This window comes from Cutaneotrichosporon cavernicola (assembly GCF_030864355.1).
Source record: "Cutaneotrichosporon cavernicola HIS019 DNA, chromosome: 7b".
NCBI lineage: Eukaryota > Fungi > Basidiomycota > Tremellomycetes > Trichosporonales > Trichosporonaceae > Cutaneotrichosporon > Cutaneotrichosporon cavernicola.
The window spans coordinates 370,581-389,091 of NC_083400.1; the positions used below are offsets into that span (position 1 = coordinate 370,581).

The 18,511-nt window shown below is 58.9% G+C and overlaps 8 protein-coding genes across 8 annotated transcripts; 5 read left to right on the forward strand and 3 right to left on the reverse strand.

The window, feature by feature from the left end:
* Positions 1 to 432: 432 nt before the first annotated feature.
* CcaverHIS019_0703690 (uncharacterized protein) lies at positions 433 to 2,954 on the reverse strand (the record flags this gene model as incomplete). Its single annotated transcript, XM_060603795.1, has 5 exons — positions 433 to 840; positions 1,010 to 1,714; positions 1,748 to 1,811; positions 1,846 to 2,485; positions 2,519 to 2,954. The coding sequence occupies 5 exons, from the start codon at positions 2,952 to 2,954 to the stop codon at positions 433 to 435; spliced, it is 2,253 nt and encodes a 750-aa protein (XP_060460053.1).
* Positions 2,955 to 4,268: 1,314 nt separating this feature from the next.
* CcaverHIS019_0703700 (uncharacterized protein) lies at positions 4,269 to 6,295 on the forward strand (the record flags this gene model as incomplete). The annotated part of the gene is made up of 7 exons (XM_060603796.1): positions 4,269 to 4,956; positions 4,987 to 5,043; positions 5,075 to 5,648; positions 5,679 to 5,940; positions 5,970 to 6,101; positions 6,132 to 6,181; positions 6,238 to 6,295. The coding sequence occupies 7 exons, from the start codon at positions 4,269 to 4,271 to the stop codon at positions 6,293 to 6,295; spliced, it is 1,821 nt and encodes a 606-aa protein (XP_060460054.1).
* A 423-nt stretch (positions 6,296 to 6,718) lies between these two features.
* Positions 6,719 to 8,122, forward strand: CcaverHIS019_0703710 (uncharacterized protein; the record flags this gene model as incomplete). The annotated part of the gene is made up of 1 exon (XM_060603797.1): positions 6,719 to 8,122. One exon carries the CDS (start codon positions 6,719 to 6,721, stop codon positions 8,120 to 8,122), a length of 1,404 nt encoding a protein of 467 aa, XP_060460055.1.
* A 470-nt stretch (positions 8,123 to 8,592) lies between these two features.
* ATP17 (uncharacterized protein) lies at positions 8,593 to 9,508 on the reverse strand (the record flags this gene model as incomplete). The annotated part of the gene is made up of 5 exons (XM_060603798.1): positions 8,593 to 8,627; positions 8,737 to 8,771; positions 8,952 to 8,978; positions 9,248 to 9,381; positions 9,437 to 9,508. The coding sequence occupies 5 exons, from the start codon at positions 9,506 to 9,508 to the stop codon at positions 8,593 to 8,595; spliced, it is 303 nt and encodes a 100-aa protein (XP_060460056.1).
* Positions 9,509 to 9,807: 299 nt separating this feature from the next.
* Positions 9,808 to 11,651, forward strand: YHM1 (uncharacterized protein; the record flags this gene model as incomplete). Its single annotated transcript, XM_060603799.1, has 7 exons — positions 9,808 to 9,852; positions 9,993 to 10,137; positions 10,187 to 10,502; positions 10,889 to 11,069; positions 11,134 to 11,209; positions 11,254 to 11,432; positions 11,571 to 11,651. 7 exons carry the CDS (start codon positions 9,808 to 9,810, stop codon positions 11,649 to 11,651), a joined length of 1,023 nt encoding a protein of 340 aa, XP_060460057.1.
* Positions 11,652 to 12,258: 607 nt separating this feature from the next.
* Positions 12,259 to 14,123, forward strand: CcaverHIS019_0703740 (uncharacterized protein; the record flags this gene model as incomplete). The annotated part of the gene is made up of 4 exons (XM_060603801.1): positions 12,259 to 12,312; positions 12,609 to 12,832; positions 13,095 to 13,238; positions 13,325 to 14,123. The coding sequence occupies 4 exons, from the start codon at positions 12,259 to 12,261 to the stop codon at positions 14,121 to 14,123; spliced, it is 1,221 nt and encodes a 406-aa protein (XP_060460058.1).
* A 195-nt stretch (positions 14,124 to 14,318) lies between these two features.
* On the reverse strand, positions 14,319 to 16,334 carry CcaverHIS019_0703750 (uncharacterized protein; the record flags this gene model as incomplete). The annotated part of the gene is made up of 1 exon (XM_060603802.1): positions 14,319 to 16,334. The coding sequence occupies one exon, from the start codon at positions 16,332 to 16,334 to the stop codon at positions 14,319 to 14,321; it is 2,016 nt and encodes a 671-aa protein (XP_060460059.1).
* Positions 16,335 to 17,709: 1,375 nt separating this feature from the next.
* CcaverHIS019_0703760 (uncharacterized protein) lies at positions 17,710 to 18,432 on the forward strand (the record flags this gene model as incomplete). Its single annotated transcript, XM_060603803.1, has 1 exon — positions 17,710 to 18,432. One exon carries the CDS (start codon positions 17,710 to 17,712, stop codon positions 18,430 to 18,432), a length of 723 nt encoding a protein of 240 aa, XP_060460060.1.
* Positions 18,433 to 18,511: the final 79 nt, after the last annotated feature.

Genomic DNA, 18,511 nt, shown 5'->3' on the forward strand with positions numbered 1-18,511 from the left:
CGTTTGATGGTAGCAGTAGCAGGTGATGGCAACGGGTCGGAACTCACGGGGTGACGTAGGGGTTAGGTCAACTGTGACACTCGATCCATCGATGCTCTTGGCAAGTTTCCAAATTCCCATTCCCAAGCCACCAAGCAACTTGGCGACCAACTTGATCACATGCACACCCCTCATGTGGCCAAACCCCTAAGTCACCCCTAAGTCACCCCGCATCTTATCTACTCCACCTCGAATCAACCGCTTAATTAGTCCCATCCCCACAATCTCACCACCACGTCATAGGAATAAACAGCGACGTTTGCATCATGTTGTGTATCGTTCCACTATATCAATATATACAAATTCCGGGCAGTGTCTTTTCACAGAGATCGAGGCGGATGGATGGGGGCGATTGAGGTGTTTTCACAAACGCAGCGATACAAGGGCGTGGAACTAGACACGAGGCGCAGACTTGATCGTATACAGACGGTCGCCGCGGGTCGTCATCATCATCTTGGCGTACGCCTCGCGGAAAGCCGTCCACGGCTGCGAGCGGTAGTAGCCAGCGAGCACCTCCTCGTCGGGGTTCTTGAGCAGCTCCCCGAGGTCGCGCTCCAGCTTAGCCCACTTGGCGTCCATTTCGGGGTGACGCGTCTTGAGGAGGACGTCGCCACGCATGAGGCGGCGCGCGTTACCAATGACGGGGTTCTCGCCGTCGTCCTTCATCGCGATAATGTCGGCGAGAACGGGGTTTGCGAGGAAGCCCTCGATCGCGGGCTCGTCGACGTCGCGAAGAGCCTCGAACAGAGGCGAGCGGAGAGCATCCTCCTCCATCTTGAGCGAGCCCTCGTAGAACATGCGCTGGGGTTAGTGGAATGACCAGGGGTTGGAAAAAGGCACACGATGGGGACGATTCAAGATCAGGGAATAGTGGAGAATGCAAATTGTCTGTGCGTATTTCTGCTGTCTCCTTGAAACGTGTCCACATGGAGACGCGGACTTGGTGGCAGAGTACGTGGGGATCACTCACGTCAAGACGGCAAAGGAGGTTGACACCGCGCCCGCGGACAGAGTTGGCCGCCTGGTCACGCTCAAAGTCGATGCGGTCGATAAACTCCTCAGTGTAAGGACCGTGGTGGCCCGTTTCAGAGTCCATGTAGCGCAGGATCTGGGCACCTCCGATACCGATACCATCGACGCCGGTGTAAACCGCGTCGGCGATGTGGTTGAACTTGAACCCAGCCGACATGTAGGTGATGAGGCCAGCCTGGTGGGCTAAGTGGACAAGCTCGAGGGCCTTTTCAACAGAGATCTGCAGGATCACGCACTGCGACGGGTACGTGTCGCTGGCGCCGTCAAACGTGACCTTGTCAAAGCCACCGAGAGAGGCGAGCTCGATTCCCCGCTTGGCAATCTCATAGTTGTCAGTGATTAAGGGGTAGACCTCCTCGTTGTCGCTGTTGAGTATGGGGCGGGCGAGGTCGTCAATGAGAGGCGCGTTAAGGTTGTAGGCGGCACTCAGGACCTGCTTGTAGTTGCGGAGGACATGGCCGCTCATCGCGCGCATGTACGCGACCTGCTCACTGGCCTTGAGACCGTCCATCGCCACCTTGGTCTCAGCCGCACCGAGCTGGAAAGCGGCCGAGCACGCGGCCGAGGTCAGGTTGACAACCTTGATGAAGTCGTGCGCAAAGGTGCCGGACGTCGAGTCCTTGACACGGCGGCCGACGAAATACTGCGGTTAGCAACGACCAAGCAAGGCACTCACGGTGTTGGGTGCCGACTTGCCGGTGTGCAGGCGCACGCGGGCGAACTCGAAGATGGAGGGGATCCTGGTGTCAGCTAGTCCAGGAAGATGTAACGCACCGGTACGACTCGATCTCCTCACGCGGGAGATTGCCGGGACGCTCGAGGTGCTCGACGTGACAGATGGCGCCCTTGAGCCAGCGCGAGCGGCGGGTGGTGCCGAAGATGTGCCCCTCTCCAGGGTCCGTGAGACTGACAAACGTCTGCGTGTCCTTGCGGAAGCCGGGAGTGCCGAGCCAGCGGGCATCCTTAGTGTCGAGCTTGGCGCCGCCGCGCAGGAGCTCGTAACCGATGTGGAACGCGACAAAGTCGACGAAACAGGGGTCCATGTCGGCCTCACGGAGCGTCTCAGCGTTGGTGGTGAGGGCCGTGAGGAAGTCGGGGCCAAGGGAGGCGGGCCACTCAATGACAAGGCGGTCGGGGCGGTGCTTGATGGTAAGCTCGAAGACCGAGCGCTGGTCGGGGTGAATGGCGTTGAAGGTCGCGCCGCCGAAGCGCTCCATCGTGGCGGTGCAGAGCTCGAAAGCCTTCTGCAGGGCGCCGATGACTTCGCCGAGGGGTGTAGTGGGCGACACAATGATGTCGGCAAGCGTGCGGGCCTTGTCGGCCTCGGCCACCTCACGGGCGCTGTCAGACGACCAGATCTCGGCGATGGTCTTCTCGAGGCCCTCACGGACGAGTGCCTCGTCAACGCGCCCGACTGACGTCAGCATTCCCCGGAATCAAAACTCACAGTACGGGAGCTGCTCGGAGCGGCTGAACGGCTGACCCTCGTGGTATGCGACCTTCCATTTGGCGATGCGGGTGAGGAAGAGAAGGTCCTCAAAGGCCGCGACCGAGACCGGGCGCACCTGGCCCTCGAAGAAGATCTTATCGTACCCCGTGGCGGCGGGGTTGAGGGGCATACCAGCTAAAGCGATGGGGTGCCAAACTATGGGCGAGGTGGGGCTCATAAGGGGTGGTTCAGCGTTCTTGGCCAGCTTGGCCGCGGACGTGAGGAGGGTCGCTCCCACGACGGGGGAGACGAGGAAGGCGCTTCCCTTGGTTGAGGTAAGGGGACCGGCGCGGTCGAGGTCGTTGAGCGACTGCATGATGACGTCGAGGGACGGGAGGGGAGTCTTGGGCTTAGCCACTATGACTGGGGGTGAGAGCTCCTTGACGGGCGACATTATGTTTAGGCTTGAGGATGGTGAAGCTGAGTGTGAGTGAGGAAGGGTTTGGAGTATGAGATTGAGAGGGATGTGAGGTGATGATTGAGAGGAACGTTGATCAAGACAAGAGTTTATATAGAAGAGAGAATAGATATACATGCCACAATCTACGGGGTGAGGAAGGTATGATAATGGGCGTAGGATCGTGAGTCGGTTTGGGTCTGAATGACTTGGTGGCTTTGCCGAGTTACTGGTACGAGTACTGAGCCCCTGTGAGCTACTTTACACATTCTCACTGCTCCAGTACACTCTGTACTCTGTCTAGAACACTAACGCCAAGGTTAGGTGTCACGTTGTGTGCGGGGCAGTGGATGCGGTCCTATGCGGTCCCTCACGATGGTCGTTCACGTTCCCCAGCCCAACTGATCATTCTCTACACCCAGGCCTTCACCGCTTTTCAATTCTAAACCTACATCTTCTTGCGCCGATCATGCTTGACCACACCGCAATTGCATTCTGATACACTGAACGGCATGAGGAGATCATACATGCCACCGCTTTTGTTACCATCTCTGAACCTGCACCGGTTTTGGCAAGCTGCAATCAAGCAAACGGAGGAGAGGGCAACAGTAGTTACGGTACTGACGAGTACAGTACTGCGCGTAGACCGCCACTGACACGTGGTTGCCAAGGCTAGATTGAGAATTGAGAGATCGAGATGACATTCCGCAAAGCCTCATTCCCCCACCTCTATTATTACCGTCGCCCACCCTCTCCTCACCCCCCTCACGCCCTTTACGTTGAGACCAGGTGACCAAATAAGTAAACACATGCATAACACTCTTTGGACCTCTCTTGCCGTAAGGGGGGCCACTGTAACGGTACAGCTACAACAAGCTCTGTACTGTAGACCCTGCATCGCTTCTGTTCCTGTTCGGAGTACAGCAATAGAGATCCACACTCCTCACTCTTCGCTTCCGACATCTACCACCCGCTCCGACTCCGACATATCTGAGCCGCAGGAATCACGCGCCGCACAGCACCCACTTCCGCCGCGATCTCTCGGGCGCTACTATCCCAAGTTAGCCAGACCCAAACCCAGAGACTGCGGTGTATTCCGCGGTTTCTTCCAGCGGTACGAGTCGGTCTCACGTGGATCGCAGCAAAGTTGCCGAGGGCTGTGTACTGCCAAGTACAGTATACACCAGTCAATACAGTCACTCGTCAGTCATGAGTTGCCATCGTCACTGGCCCAACCTGTCATGCAAATCACTATCTCACTATCTCACTATCTCTCACCTTGCTAACCATTACTTTCTCTCTCAAACCACCATGTCCCAGCTATACGACACACCGTGGTCACCAACCACCGAGCAACCACCGTTCAGCCCCGCCTCAGCATACTCGGCCTACTCACCCGTCACCCCGAACCCCGACGGTCACATGCGTGCCGACCTCATGAACCAAGTCCCAGAGCATTACAGACCCGACTACACTGTAGCCCAAGGATACGGAGACGATTACTACCCTTTACACCAGGAAGTGACATACCATCCAGGCCCCAAGGAAGATGCCTACAACCTCGTACCATTGGGATACCGCCCTCCCCAAGTACCGGAAATGGACATCAGCAACATCTACCGTGCCGAGGCGCGGGGGTTAATGGCAGAGTCACCGCGCGCATCGATGGACGCCATGAGCGGCTTCGACCCCGACCGGTTTGCGGAGAGCTCCACCGCGACCTTACTCTCCCGTCCTGTTTCGATACACTTTGCCCCTCCGCCTGAGGATGCCTTCCTCGTCTCGATTGGCCCCGACGACCTACGGCATCCCTTCAACTGGTCGACCACCAAGAAGTGGACCGTGCTAATCGTGGTGTGTTCTGCCGCGGTATGCGTCACCGTCGCTTCCTCGATCCAGGCCAGCACATACCAGAATCTGGAGGACGCGTTCGACGTGCCCCGAATCGAGGCCGTCGCAGGTGTGAGCCTTTACGTCCTCGGATTCGGTATTGGTGCACGTACGTCTCACCTTGATCTCGCTAACCCAGTCTTCCTCGGCCCGCTGAGCGAGTTTTACGGCCGCTCGATCATTTATCTTGTCTCATGTACGTTTCCCCCTCGGTCAAACTAATGCAGTCGCCCTTTTCACCGTCTTCAACATCCCCATCGCGACGGCTCAAAACATGGGCGTCCTACTTTTCTTCCGCTTGGTGACAGGTCTGTGTGGCGCCGGCTTCCTCTCCGTCGCCGGCGGCACCGTGTCCGACATGTTCCGTCCGGGCACGACCGATCTCCCGACGGCCATCTACACGCTCGCCCCGCTATCCGGCCCGTGTTTAGGCCCAATCCTGGGCGGATATATGAACCAGAACGTGACCTGGCGCGCGACATTCTACCTCATCATCGGGTGGGGTGCCGTCGAGTTTGTGCTCCTCCTCTTCCTTGTCCCTGAAACCTTCCTGCCTATCGTACAAAAGCGTGAGGCGCGCCGAATGCGCGCCGCCACTGGCGAGGGAGCATGGACGAGCCCGGCGGAACAGAGTGGACGGACCGTCAGCGACGTCTTCCCTGGGGCGCTATGGGTGCCGATCAAGCTCATGGCAGTCGAGAAGATGGCGCTGGCGATGGACTTGTGGACATCCCTCATCCTCGGCATCATCTACCTCTTCTTCAACGCGATTCCGTATACCTTCAAGAAGCTCTATGGATTGTAAGCCAACTCGCTTTTACGCTGACTCAGTAACCTCGGCGAGACGGGACTGGCGTTCTTGGCTCTGGGGTTAGGCATGGTGATCGGCACGGCAACGCAGCCCTTCTTCATCTCTCGTATCAAGGACAAAGGCCTTCGAGCCGGGACCAAGCCCGCCCCGGAAACGCGCCTGCCAGTCGGTATGGCCGGTGCAATTCTTGCGCCAGTAGGACTGTTGTGGTTCGCATTAACCAGTTTCCGCAAGATGCCGTGGATCATGCCCATGATCGGCACATTAATTTTCGGGGTTGGCGTGAGTTTTCACTGAATACGCTGACCCAGTCGGTCTACATCTTCACTTGCGTGTTTGGATTCCTCGTAGCCACGTATCCAAAGTACGCGGCGAGCGCCATGGCAGGCAACACGCTCCTCCGCTGTGTCTGGGCCGCAGGATTCCCCCTCTTCGCCCTGCCTGTGAGTTTGATCTGAACTGGCTGACGGAAGATGTATCAAGCACTCGGGCCTGAGGGTGCCACAGGCCTGCTTGCTGGTCTGTGCGCCATGCTCGCCCCTATCCCGTTGGTCCCAGCCAAAGTCCCACTGATGCCAGCTTTGTCCTCGCCCGCGTTGGACCCCGACTGCGCGCACAGTCCCAGTACGCGTCATAGATAGATGTATGGGCATGTAGCATGGCTGGCTGCTCCATTCAATCTATTGAATTGCAGCTGTTACTGTATCTGTCTGGGGCACTTGCTCGTCGAGATGACTGTGGGCCGATAGACGAATCCAGACTGGGCAAATGATGTTCGGCCCCACCCGCCATAGGCATAGAGGTGTAGTAAGGTGTGTAGCGAACAAGTTGGTGCATACTGTATGTGCGGGGCGAGTGGTGGAGTGGTGGAGTGGCAGAGTGGCAGAGTGGCGGTTTGCGAGCCAATGTTGTTGATTCATGTCGCTTAGCACCACCAAACACCAACACAGCGATGCAAACATCCACGCGCAAACATATGCGCTGCGCGAATACATGTTCGCCCTGATAAGCTGCATCTACACCTCTCATCTCGCCCACTCTCTCCTCATCTCAGACACGTATGCCCTCTACCTCTACTCTCTTGCACTGGGAGGCCCGCCTCGCGGCTGCCCAGCCCACCGACAAGTCCAAGCCGAGCATGCCGAGCTCGATCTCGCGCCAGAACCGCACACCCAAGTCCGAGCCCAAGCCCAAGTCCGAACCCAAGCCCAAGCCCAAGCCCCAGCCCACCGGCACTGCGACCTCGCGCCTGTCGCCGTCGCCGCTCAACTGGCCCTCGCCCTCGCCATCCTTACCCTCCCCCAGTCTCGTACCTCGCTCCCTGTCCTTGACGCGTCGCGCAATTCCTTCTCCCCACGCAACGCTCCCCACCACAAAGAGGGCCGCAACGCTTCCCACAAAGACAAACAACGCCACAACGCTCCCCACAGAGACAAAGAACGCCACAACGCTCCCGATACAGTCCGCATGCACCCCTCCAACCACTCGCACACGCACCACACTGCACTCACCCAAGTCCCGCGCCTCGACACTACATCTCCCGACCAAGTCATCATCGCTTCGCGCCACACTCACCAGCCCCTCTCCCACCTTTCGCAAAACAGCCAATTTGGGCGAGCGCGATAACACCATGTTTCCCAGTAAAGTTCACTGGAAGTGCGTCTCGCTGTCAACGCAAACATTCACGCCTCCCACCACACCAGTTCTGTCCAAGCGGATGCCCTCAGCCTCCAAGCCGATGCCCTCAGCCTCCAAGCCCTCTAGTCCCCCATCTCAGGGTAAGCCATCTCCACCCACCCACTCTGGCCAGACCTATGAGCTGGACGCGCAGGCGCGTATCGCCGCTCTCGAGGCGGAAGTCGCGCGTCTGCGTGAGCATTCTGCCCATCTGGTCGACTGTAAGCAAGTCGAGGGCAAAGTGAACGAGGATGAGGACGGCCAGAGACCTGGCGCTCGCGTGTTCGCTGCAAAGGCCGCGGGGTTACAGGCCGACATTGATGGGTGTTGGGACGTTCTTGCGACGCCGTCGTCTCAGCTTTCAGGTATCACGGCCTCGTCGTCGTCGTCCAGCCTCTTGCCGTCTGCTTCTTCCTCGCGCTCCTCCTACCCCTTCTGTGCTTCTGCTTCGCCTTCGCCTTCCCCTTCGCTTTCGCCCCCGCCCTCTCCCAACCCCTCCCCTATCAGCAACCCCGACCAGCTGCGCATACGCACCCTCAACTCAGCCCTAGCCGACAGCCACTTCAAGAATCGCGCCCTCGCCATATGTCTCGAGGACGCGGTGGAGCGTGCCGAGCGCGCTGAGCGCGCCGAGGCAAACGCGAATAAACGGGTACACCAAGCCGACCGCCGCGTGCAAGACGCCAAGGCGCAGGCCGACCGCCGTGTGCGGGAGGTGGAAGAGCGCATGCGCGGCGAACATGAGGTGTTAGTCCGGAATTGGGCTAGGAGTCTGCAGGTTGAGTAGGTGGGCTCCCAGCTTGTTGGGTTGTGGTATATACAAGTTGCGTTGTTGCCGGACGTGAATGTGCCCAGGACAAGCCGGTGGGAGGTTCGTCAGTATCAGTGACAAGGAATGTGATGGAATTGCGTGATGGTGGAGTCGCCTGGCAATCATGCTCGCGGTGTGCCAGTGTCAAGTCTCGCGCATCATGCCGAACTCATGTGATGAAGAGTAGCGAGCTGCAATACCGCTCTGACGTGGGACGTTCCGCTCCCTCGCCTCATTGTGATTCTGGCCACGCGGGCAGACTGGCGCACTGATACAGTACGGCGAGCAGCCACGACTAGTCACGCTGACCTGTACCCATCACCATCACCCACAGTGGCACTGCCACCTCCCGAGTCCCCCAGTCCTCCACTCCCCCAACCGCAACATCGCACCCGTTGCACCGCGCCCTTTCAATCTTATTGCATCTACACCGCAACCGCGGCCGCTTAGTGGTGAGCGTTCTTGTGGTGCTTGAGGTGCACTGGGGTCAGCGATATCTTACGATGGAGAGTGGATTGCGCGTGCAGACGCAGTCCCAGCTGCCCTTCCCATCGTCTACGGCTGCAACGCAACGCAGCATGCGTACTTACTCTGGTAGTCGATTGTGTAGCCAATTCCGAAAAGGCTGCGTGCGTGGTAAGCATGTGTCTGATAACGAGAGAGAGGTTGTCGAGGTTGTCGACAATGTCGATGGTGTTGGTTGGTGGATGGGTGGTGGAGGGGTGAGTGAGTGGAGGAGGGTAGACTTTGGTAGGGGAGTGTGAGGCGAGGTGCGGGGTGGAGGAGCCCGAGCAGAGGTACTTACATGAAGACGGTGGCGAGGAGAGGCTTGCTGAGCGTTAGCAATGGTCTCAGAGTATGCAGATGATCCAAGTGCGCCGGGAGGTGTCGGTGTACGAGAAGGGTGAAGGCTTGACCGCGTAAAGCGCCATCGGACTTTGGACATGTCCCACGTCTCTGCACTCCCTTCTCGAGTGCGCAGCGACTGCGCGCAGATTAGGGCGTCGTCGCTCGCCCTCACACCCGAGCAGTCCCTCCTGCGCCCGCCACATCACACCCGAGCAGCCGAGCAACCGGCCATTCTCCCCAAATGCGACTCACCCCGAGGCGTTGGCGCCCTCAAAGTACTTGCCGCGGAGGCCGGTGGCGCGCTCCGAAGCAGGGAGGGGACCCTTGGGAAGCTTGGAGTAGAAGTCGATGACGGCCTGGGTGCGAGCCGAAGTGGTGCCCGACGACTGTCTGTTAGTAGAGATCCGGAGCAAGATCGATCGGGTGCAAGTAGAAACGCACGATGGCGCCAGGGGTGGCGATCTTGGGGGGGACGAGGCCGGTGAGGGCGCGGCGCGCAGTAGTGGCGAACATCGTTTTAGAGTGGTGAAGGGAGAAGGATGGTGAGCAACGAGGTTGTGTCGGCGAGCAAGCAGCCAAGCAGGGGAAGGCTAGGAGGAGGGGGGGCTAGGAGGGGGCCAAGGCTGGGCACGGAGGCAGACGGGCGAGGGCGTGGGCCAGTGGGGAATAGGACGGGCGGTCGGACTTTCGCCGGGTGTTTCCGCTGTGGCGCATGAGAGGACGGGAGTAATATCACGTGGTGTAGATGCCCCACTCTGAGTTTATTAGTAGTGTTTTGTTAGCGAGCTAGATTATGACAATAGCCGTGCCTGATGGTTTTTGGGCGGCATACCTGGGCGGATGACTTTTTCTACAAAGTACGTAGCTCTAGTAACCAAGTTGTGAGGCACCAATGTGGGGTGGGTGGGAGGGTGGGAGGAAACCGGATTCACACCTTTGACCTTGTTCATCTCGCTTCCTTCCTTCAACTAAAAAGGCATCGCCAGCTCACTGCTAGCACAGCCCGAGCAATCTAGATACCCGGCGCAACGGCAACGCAACGCAACGGCAACGCAACGTCTACACCAACACCAACATGGCTCCTACTGACTCTTTCAAGCGCGAGAGCGGCACTGCCCGCATCCTCGGCTCTGGCACTTCGGGTGGGTTGACCATTCCTTCTGCAGCAAAGCCAGCCATCACTAACCCCAGGCATTGCCGAGCTGATCGTCTTCCACCCGGTCGACACGGTCGCCAAGCGTCTCATGTCGAACCGCTCGCACCTCTCGCTCGCCAACCTCAACCAGGTCATCTTCCGTAACGCTGTCAACGCCAGCATTGGCGGCAAGTTTGTCTCCCTCTTCCCCGGTCTCGGCTACGCTGCTGGTTACAAGGTCGCCCAGCGTGTGTACAAGTTTGGCGGACAGCCGTACTTCCGTGACGTTATCGACAGCAACGCTGGTGACTGGTTCCGCAGCACGTTTGGCAAGAAGAACGGCGGCATGCTCATGCACGCTACTGCTGGCTCGTGAGTGTTTCTAGGTCGTCGCGCGCTAGGGTGGCGACCGGCTGTGACCATTGCCTGCGAGGTCTGAGGGCGCGTTTTCTGCTGCCACGCACGATTCTGCGCCGAGTCGGGCGCGGTGTTATCATTGCCTACGTCAGGCACAAAGTCTACACTGGAGACGCTACAAACGCCACAAACACTGTGCATCCACACTGGTTGTGATGGGGCGATGGCAACAGCGGTTGCCAAGTGTGATCAGTGGGATCAGTGGGATCGCGTCGCACCGACCCTTCCTTTGGTCTTTGGCGAGCATGGAATTTTCCGCAACAACAATCCTCCGCGCTCGGTCCTCTTGACCCGAATCCCTGTGATCCCACTCCTACATGCTGAGCTGAGACTGACCGCAGGCTTACTGGTATCGGTGAGGTCGTGCTCCTTCCCCTCGATGTCCTCAAGATCAAGATGCAGACCAACCCCGACGCGCTCAAGGGCCGTGGCATCGTCAAGCTCATCACTGAGGAGGGACTCGGCTCGCTCTACCGTGGCTGGGGCTGGACCATGGCCCGTAACGCTCCCGGCTCGTTCGCTGTGAGTTGCCCAGACGGCGCGGCGGGTGTTGCGACGTTATCGCTGGGAATATCGCTGACCGCAGCTCTTCGGTGGCTCTGCCCTCACCAAGGAGTACGTCTTCAAGCTCGACGACTACTCCAAGGCCACCTGGGGCCAGAGTGCGTATCATGTCTTAGACACCCGTACAATTCTCTGACATCAGACTTCGTCGCGTCGGTCACCGGTGCCGTCGCCTCGATCACCGTTGCCGCGCCCCTCGACGTTGTCAAGACCCGTATCCAGAACGCCAACTTCAACACCAACGTCTCGGGCTTCGCCGTCATCAAGGAGATGATCAAGACGGAGGGTCCTTCGTCGTTCTTCAAGGGTCTCACTCCCAAGGTAAGTTGATGACAAGGTGGAGGTGGAGGCGGACGCGGACGCGTCAAGCGCGTTTCGCCGAGATCGACACAGTGTCATGTGTCCATTGACGCCACCCTTGAACTTGTGTCAGGTTTCAATTCCATCGCTCACACCCAGATCCTCGTCGTTGGCCCCAAGCTCGTGTTCTCGTACACGCTTGCCCAGTCGCTCATTCCGTTCTTTGGCAAGTACGTCTAAGAAGCCCTATTGCACCCTATTCTGGGCTTGTTACTCGTGTTGGTGTTGGTCCTGTTGCATACCCGGTCTGTACTCTAGACACTGCTCATCATACATCGTGGTTATCCGCGAAGCCTATACGCGTATACCTGTATGCATTTGTGTATTCGCATTGTTGGCGTTGGTAATGAAGAATAGGCACGACTAGACGATTAATCCAATGAGGTTTGCCTAATATCGGGCGAGATCGGCTTTGATCCGGCCAAGTAGTATTTGTGGTCCGAGCGCTTTAGGCGAGCTTTACGGAGGGTACGTTAGCCGGTAAAGACAGACAAAGTTACTGGCTCCACTCCGTTTCTTTTGATGCGATCCCAATGCCCAATGCAATAAACTGGCCCCAAGCCGAGGGATGTCCCGTGCCGACATGCCGAGATGGTTGATGGTTGATGGTTGGATGCTTATAGATATCTAGATCTCTTCCTCTTCAGTTCTCATCTCTCTTTCTATCCAGTATCCAGTTCAAGTCTTACTCCCCAAAACCGGTTCAGCCAATTGCCCTGACCGACTTCCCCACTACCCTCATCTCGTACGATTTCCGACTAGCTTAACCCTCCACGACTCAACATCCATGTTCGCCGCTCGCACTACCCGCACCATCTCCAACATCTCTCGCAGGAGCATGGTGAGTACTTTGGCCCCAGTCACACACCCCCGCAGAGTGGCGAGCGCACTCGCCGCGATGCCAACGTCATCCCCGCCCTATACTGCATTGCATGGCTGGATTGGTCATCAACGCGTCGCTGGTGTAGCTTCGGTGACCACCCAGAGGCTTGTCCGTGTCCGCACGAGCGCACCTTCCCTCCCACCCACGCTTTGCAGACTGGTCCAGAGCGGGGCTGAGCCACACACACCACTATTCCCATCACCGCCGCCCCGCTATTTGGCCCACCCACCGCCGCGTCATTCGGCTAACCCCAGTCCACCCAGTCCGTCTACATCCTCGGCGCCCAGCGCACCCCCATCGGCGCCAAGGACGGTTCGCTCGCGACCGTCTCGGCCGCCGAGCTCGGCGCTACTGCCGTCCAGGCTGCCCTCGCCAAGGCTGGCGTCAAGCCCGAGCGCGTCGAGGAGATTTACATGGGCCACGTCGTTCAGGCCGGTACTGGGCAGTCGCCTGCCCGCCAGGTTGGCATTAAGGCTGGGTGAGTCTGCCGCGAGCGATAGCGAGCGGCCAGGGTGGACGCCGGAAAGGAGCGGCCATAGGAGGGAGGGAGCAGGCGGAGGCGGGATACGGGATAAGCAGACGGGCCGAGAATGGCTGAGAAAGCGGACCCCAGTCCAACCTTGAGCGGAAATCGGTTTAGCCGATACGCCTCGTCTCAACCTCGCCAACCACCCTACCCAACTCCTCGGAAATTCCAGTTCACCCCTCAATCCCCACATCTCGCGTAATGCTGACCCCAGTCTCCCCCTCTCGGCTGACGCTACCACCATCAACAAGGTGTGCGCGTCGGGCATGAAGTCGATCTCTCTCTCGGCTCAGGGCATCCAGCTTGGTCAGCGTGGCCTCACCGTCGCCGGTGGTATGGAGAGCATGTCGCAGGCTCCGTGAGTTTCAGCATCGCAGCGATGCGGCAATGGCAGCCGATATTCGCAATATGGCGTTCACTCGCTGGCTCCCACGCTAACCCCAGCTTCCTCACCCAGCGCCACCTCCCCGGCTTCGGCCACTACGAGGTCAAGGACTCGCTTGTCGTCGACGGCCTGTTCGACGTCTACAACAAGTTCCCCATGGGCAACTGCGCCGAGCACACTGCCGCCCAGCTCAACATTACCCGTGAGCAGCAGGACGACTTCTGCGAGTCGTCGTACAACCGCGCTCAGGAGGCTTGGGCCCAGGGCCTGTTCAACGAGGAGATTTGCCCCGTGACCGTCAAGACCCGCAAGGGTGAGGTCGTCGTCAAGGAGGACGAGGACTACAAGAAGCTCCTCAAGGACAAGTTCCGCGGCATCCGCTCCGTCTTCATCAAGGACGGCACCGTTACCGCCGCCAACTCGTCGACTCTTAACGACGGCGCTGCCGCTGTTGTCCTTGCGTCCGAGGAGGTCGTTCAGAAGGAGGGCTACAAGCCCATTGCCAAGATCCTTGGTTACGCCGACGCCGCTGCTGCCCCCATCGACTTCCCCACCGCCCCTACCCTTGCCGTTCCCAAGGCCCTCGAGGCCGCTGGCGTGACCAAGGACGACATTGCGCTTTGGGAGTTCAACGAGGCTTTCTCGGTCGTCGGCGTCGCTGCTGAGAAGGTCCTCGGCCTCGACCACTCCATTGTCAACACCCGTGGCGGCGCTGTCGCTATGGGCCACCCCATCGGCTGCTCCGGCACCCGTATCATCGTCACCCTCATCCACGCCCTCAAGCCCGGACAGAAGGGTGTCGCCGCCATCTGCAACGGTGGTGGTGCTGCCACCGCCATGGTCATCGAGCGCCTCTAGGGCGATGTGCCGCGCGCCGCGCTGTGACCACGTGAGCATGGCTGGCGGGCGGCAGCGCGTTAGCGTTACTGTAGTGTAGTAGACTGGGCTCATGCATGGATAGAAGATCGATTGAAGGCGGGGCCCGGGCAGTTGGACTGACACGTGTGACATCGTAACCATACACTGACCAAATACAAGGCTAACGAAAGAGTCTTAGAAGTGGGACCAGTCGCCGGTCCAACTTCCCCAGTCGCCCACAGTCGCCCAGCCCCATGCGCTGGGTGAGGGGCCGAATGTTGGGCGAGCATCGAACCTAGGAAACGGGCTGCGGCGGGGCGGGGCGCCCTGGAGGATTGCCCAAATGACTGCCGTGCCAATTGCGAAAAGGAGAGGATGCTTGCGCGCGAGCTCGGCAGCGTAAGTGATGGTCCCGGCTGCGGCAAGCGCAAGAAGACACCAACCGGGGCTGAGGGCGAGGGCCCGGAGGCCGGTATGGAGGTGGACAACGTTGGGCCCGATGGCGTCGATATATCTGAAGACGACGAGCCACGCCATCCCGATCGCCATAGGAAAGTAAAGTGCGGCGAGAGCCATGTCGATGCTGTCCTTGGCGGTCGGAGGAGTGGGCTTAGGTCCCTCCGCGGAGGCGGCCGCACTGGCGCACGGGAGGGAGAGGCGGGGCCGGGGGCGAATGAGGCGTGCGACGCGCTCCGAATCGTAGGTGAGCTTTGATTTGGGTGGGGGGGAAGGAGTGGGGGAGGCATCAGTGTGGGGAGCGATTCCTCCCTTGTCGTTGGCCCGCTCTGGTGGCGTGGGCAAGTCAGCAGAGCGAAAAGTCGCTTTAAACTCGCTGGGCGCCTGCTTGGCATGCGTGGGTGAAGGGGAAGTGCGTGAAATGACTCTACCCTCGTTATGAGCCCGCACGTCGTCGCTGACTTTGGCAACGTTGCTGTCGTCTGCAAGTGCGTTTTCCCTGCTGCGGTCTGCGAGTGCGCCTTCTCTGTTGCCGTCCTGTACGACAGCCCTGCCGGTGGCCTCCGCGACGTCGGCGTCCTTGATGCGGTCGAAAGGAGTACGCATCGCCGCAAGTTCAAACCGGCTGGGCCGGCTGGCAGCCCGAACAACCGTGGGCCGCGCTTTGGGGAGCCTGGCAGGGGCCTCGGAGGCGAGGGTGGTGGCATCGCCGGCCAGCATTGCCGCACGTCCAAACCGGCTGGGCCGGCTGGGAGTCCGAGCAACCGGAGGCATCACTTTGGAGGGCGTGTCAGGGGCCTTGGAGGCGGGGCTGGTGGCATCGCCAGCCTGGACCCCTCCATTGTGCTTGGCCGGGAGGTTTTTGTCGTTTTCCAGTGGGGAGTCGTCACCGATGACAGGGTCGAAAAGAGTGGCCATCGTGGCCATCGTGGGCTTCCCCGGGCGGTGGGGATTCCAACCAAACTCAGTCTTGGCCTCGGGGAGCTCAGCGGATGCGATGCGGGGGTTTAAACCCAGGTCGTCGGTCTGCTCGCTTTTGTTGTTGACTGTCTTGGCACCGTCGTGGCCGTTGGCTTCCGCCGCTTCGCTGCTGTCGGTCTGCTTGCCGTGGAAAAGTGGCATCACTGTGGCAAGCTCACAGAGGCTGGGACTGCTCGGCGCCCCAGTCTCCTCCTGCCGCTGGACAGCAGCCATCGCAGAGGGGAAACTTTCAAGGATAAGGTTAAAAGTCGAACCACTTACGCCTGAGAACGGAATGTGGTGTGCCGCCCAGGAGGCAACGTCCTCAACGTCGGAGCACTCGTCTGCGGCGTGGCCACTGGACCCAGGCACGGGTGTGACAGAGGCCAGAGAGGAGACGGAGGGTGAGTCTCGAGTAGATCCCGAGACGGAAGGCGAGCTGGAACGCCCGCGCCACACGGTGCTTGGGGGACGTAAAAGTCCGTCTTCCATTTGGGTCGATAGGGGAGGTGGGAGGTCCTCTTTCTCAAGGTCCTGGGTAATGTCCGCCATCAGGTGGGGCCAGGAAGGGAGTCGGATCTGCTTGCGCGGTGAAGGCGATGGCGTGGATGAGGGCGAGGCTGTCATCTGCAACGGTTGAGGCGAGGAGCCAATCAAGCTCGGGCTGCTTGAGCTGGAGGGACTCGAGGAGGACTTGTGCCTGACGAGGCTGGCTTGCTGACCCATATCGTTGGTGCGTGAGCTGGGGACGCTGCTAGCCTTGGGGTGCTGGCGCGATGTGCGCATTGGGGCCATTGTCAAGATCTGTGTAGAGGTAGAGAAAGAAGACGGAAGGAGTTGAGATGGGCCGAAGCTAGGATGAATGAAGAATGAAGTCGAGAGATCGATGAGTTGATGCGTAGGCTTTTATACGCTGGGGATAGTGGGAGGATGGGTGATGATGAAGGCGACGAGTTTGGCGAGACGAGAGGGTTAGGGTGCTATCCTTTGTCCAACCGCGACTGATGGGGCGAGAAGCGCGAGATGGAGTGAACAATGGGCAGCGCGATCATTCCACTGCCTCCATCACTCCCGGTTTCGCAACATCACTTCACCGCCCGCATCTTTGTACCGCCCTGCTAAACAGCTGCTATCTGTTCAACTTGTCGCAGTTGCTCCGCCGCGCGATACCAGCAGAGTGATACGACGTTGCCAAGGTCGCTACCCCCTCTGCAGCACGTCATCGCCGATGATGCGGATAATTGGACAATGTACCTCTATTATCGTGAACCTTACCTGTGCCACACGTCGGGAGTGCCCAAGGCACAAGTGGCGGTTATGGACCACAGGACTATGACGAGGGCGCAAGGGATGACGAGAGACAATATTTAGGCTTGGTATGTGTGATACCGGATCTATGCAGTTGCTCGTGGGCTGGGTAAACTTTTGATCCATCGTTGAACGAGTCTACAATTGATGAACAGCCTCAAGCAGGGGGGCATGGGCTGAGAGGCGCTATCAAAGGAGTGACGGGTATATACTGTACTATGGAAGTGGGGCGCTGCGACCGTGAGAACGCAACACTGAGCCCAGAACGGCAGGAGACGTGTGGCGGTCACAAGGACCATGACATGTATGGGTACATGAGAACGGACGCGGCCCTTGTTCCGTCAGTCACACCGAGGGGATCGAGGACAGTCAATGACGTTCTGGCACTATCGCCTCGTGCCTGTGCACGGCGTATACTCTGTCTGCTCCGCGGCCCGCGAAGTCAAGATCGCAGCGGGCAAAAGGTCTGGGATCGCGAGCTCGGCCATGATCTTGTTAATTTTCGATCTGCCAATTGTCGATATGCCAACTCTCGTTCTGTTAATTGTCGATCTGCCGTGTTTCAAAAATTGGTGGCGCGGTAGCCAGTGACGAGAGAGGAAACAATGACCATTGAATGGGAACAGTAATTTTAGAAACAGTCTGAGTAGAGTGTGAATTCAGTGGCGTAGTAGAGACACATCCCACGTCGGATTACTGTACTACGCACACCTCAATGCCCATTTCCAAAAACATAGCGCAAGCTCGACTCCATTCATACCTACTGTCCAGTACTTAACAAACGTCCTTGACCTCGAGCCTCAACAATTTTCATCATCTTACCTGTCACTCCATCACCTTCATTGTACTGTACCTGTTCATCATGCCGGCGGTCAAAGCTTCGCCTGCTAAGCGTCACAAGTCCAGACATGTCAACGACCCCATTATTATCACCAACCCTGACTGCCCCGTCGTACCCTTGACCGACGAGCTTCCTTTTATCACAATCGACGAATGGTACACCGACACCAAGTACCGCTGGCACAGCGAGATGGACGAGCAGTACGGCCGTATGGAAACCGATAAAGACGACGCCGAGCGCCGGGTTTTCCACGCCAGGTTCATGGTCGACTACTACACCGTCCGCAACTACCAGGTCCACAACATGACACCTCCGTCCAAATCCAAAACCAACAGTGGCGGGTACGACGGCGACGAGAAGCCGGTACCCCAGCTGCCCAAGGACCTCATGCCCTACTTCCAGCGTTATTTCGCCTCTCGTCCCCACGACCGCCCCCCGGACATCTACACCGGGCACGTTCCCATGGCGAACGTCGATCCGAACCCCAGGGACGCGTCGGACCCGTTACGCGACTACGTCCGTACCGAGGAGGAGCGCAACCATACTCAGCTCGCGCAAGTCCCCGCCATCCCGGTCCCGATAACTGAGCGGGAGGCCTACAGGCTCAGCCAAGAGATGCGCCAGTTCGAACAGGCCACTCAGCACCATTCCTTCAATACGCACGTTTCCCATGGCCCCGGCTCGTCCATGCCCACCACCTCTGCTCAGGAGCCCATGCACCCTTTCTCCTCCCAGCACGTCTAGCGAGCACACCATCGTCCTCTGGCAACTCCCACTCCCCCCGCATAAATTCTCATTCGGTTCCCTCTACTCTACGGTTCCG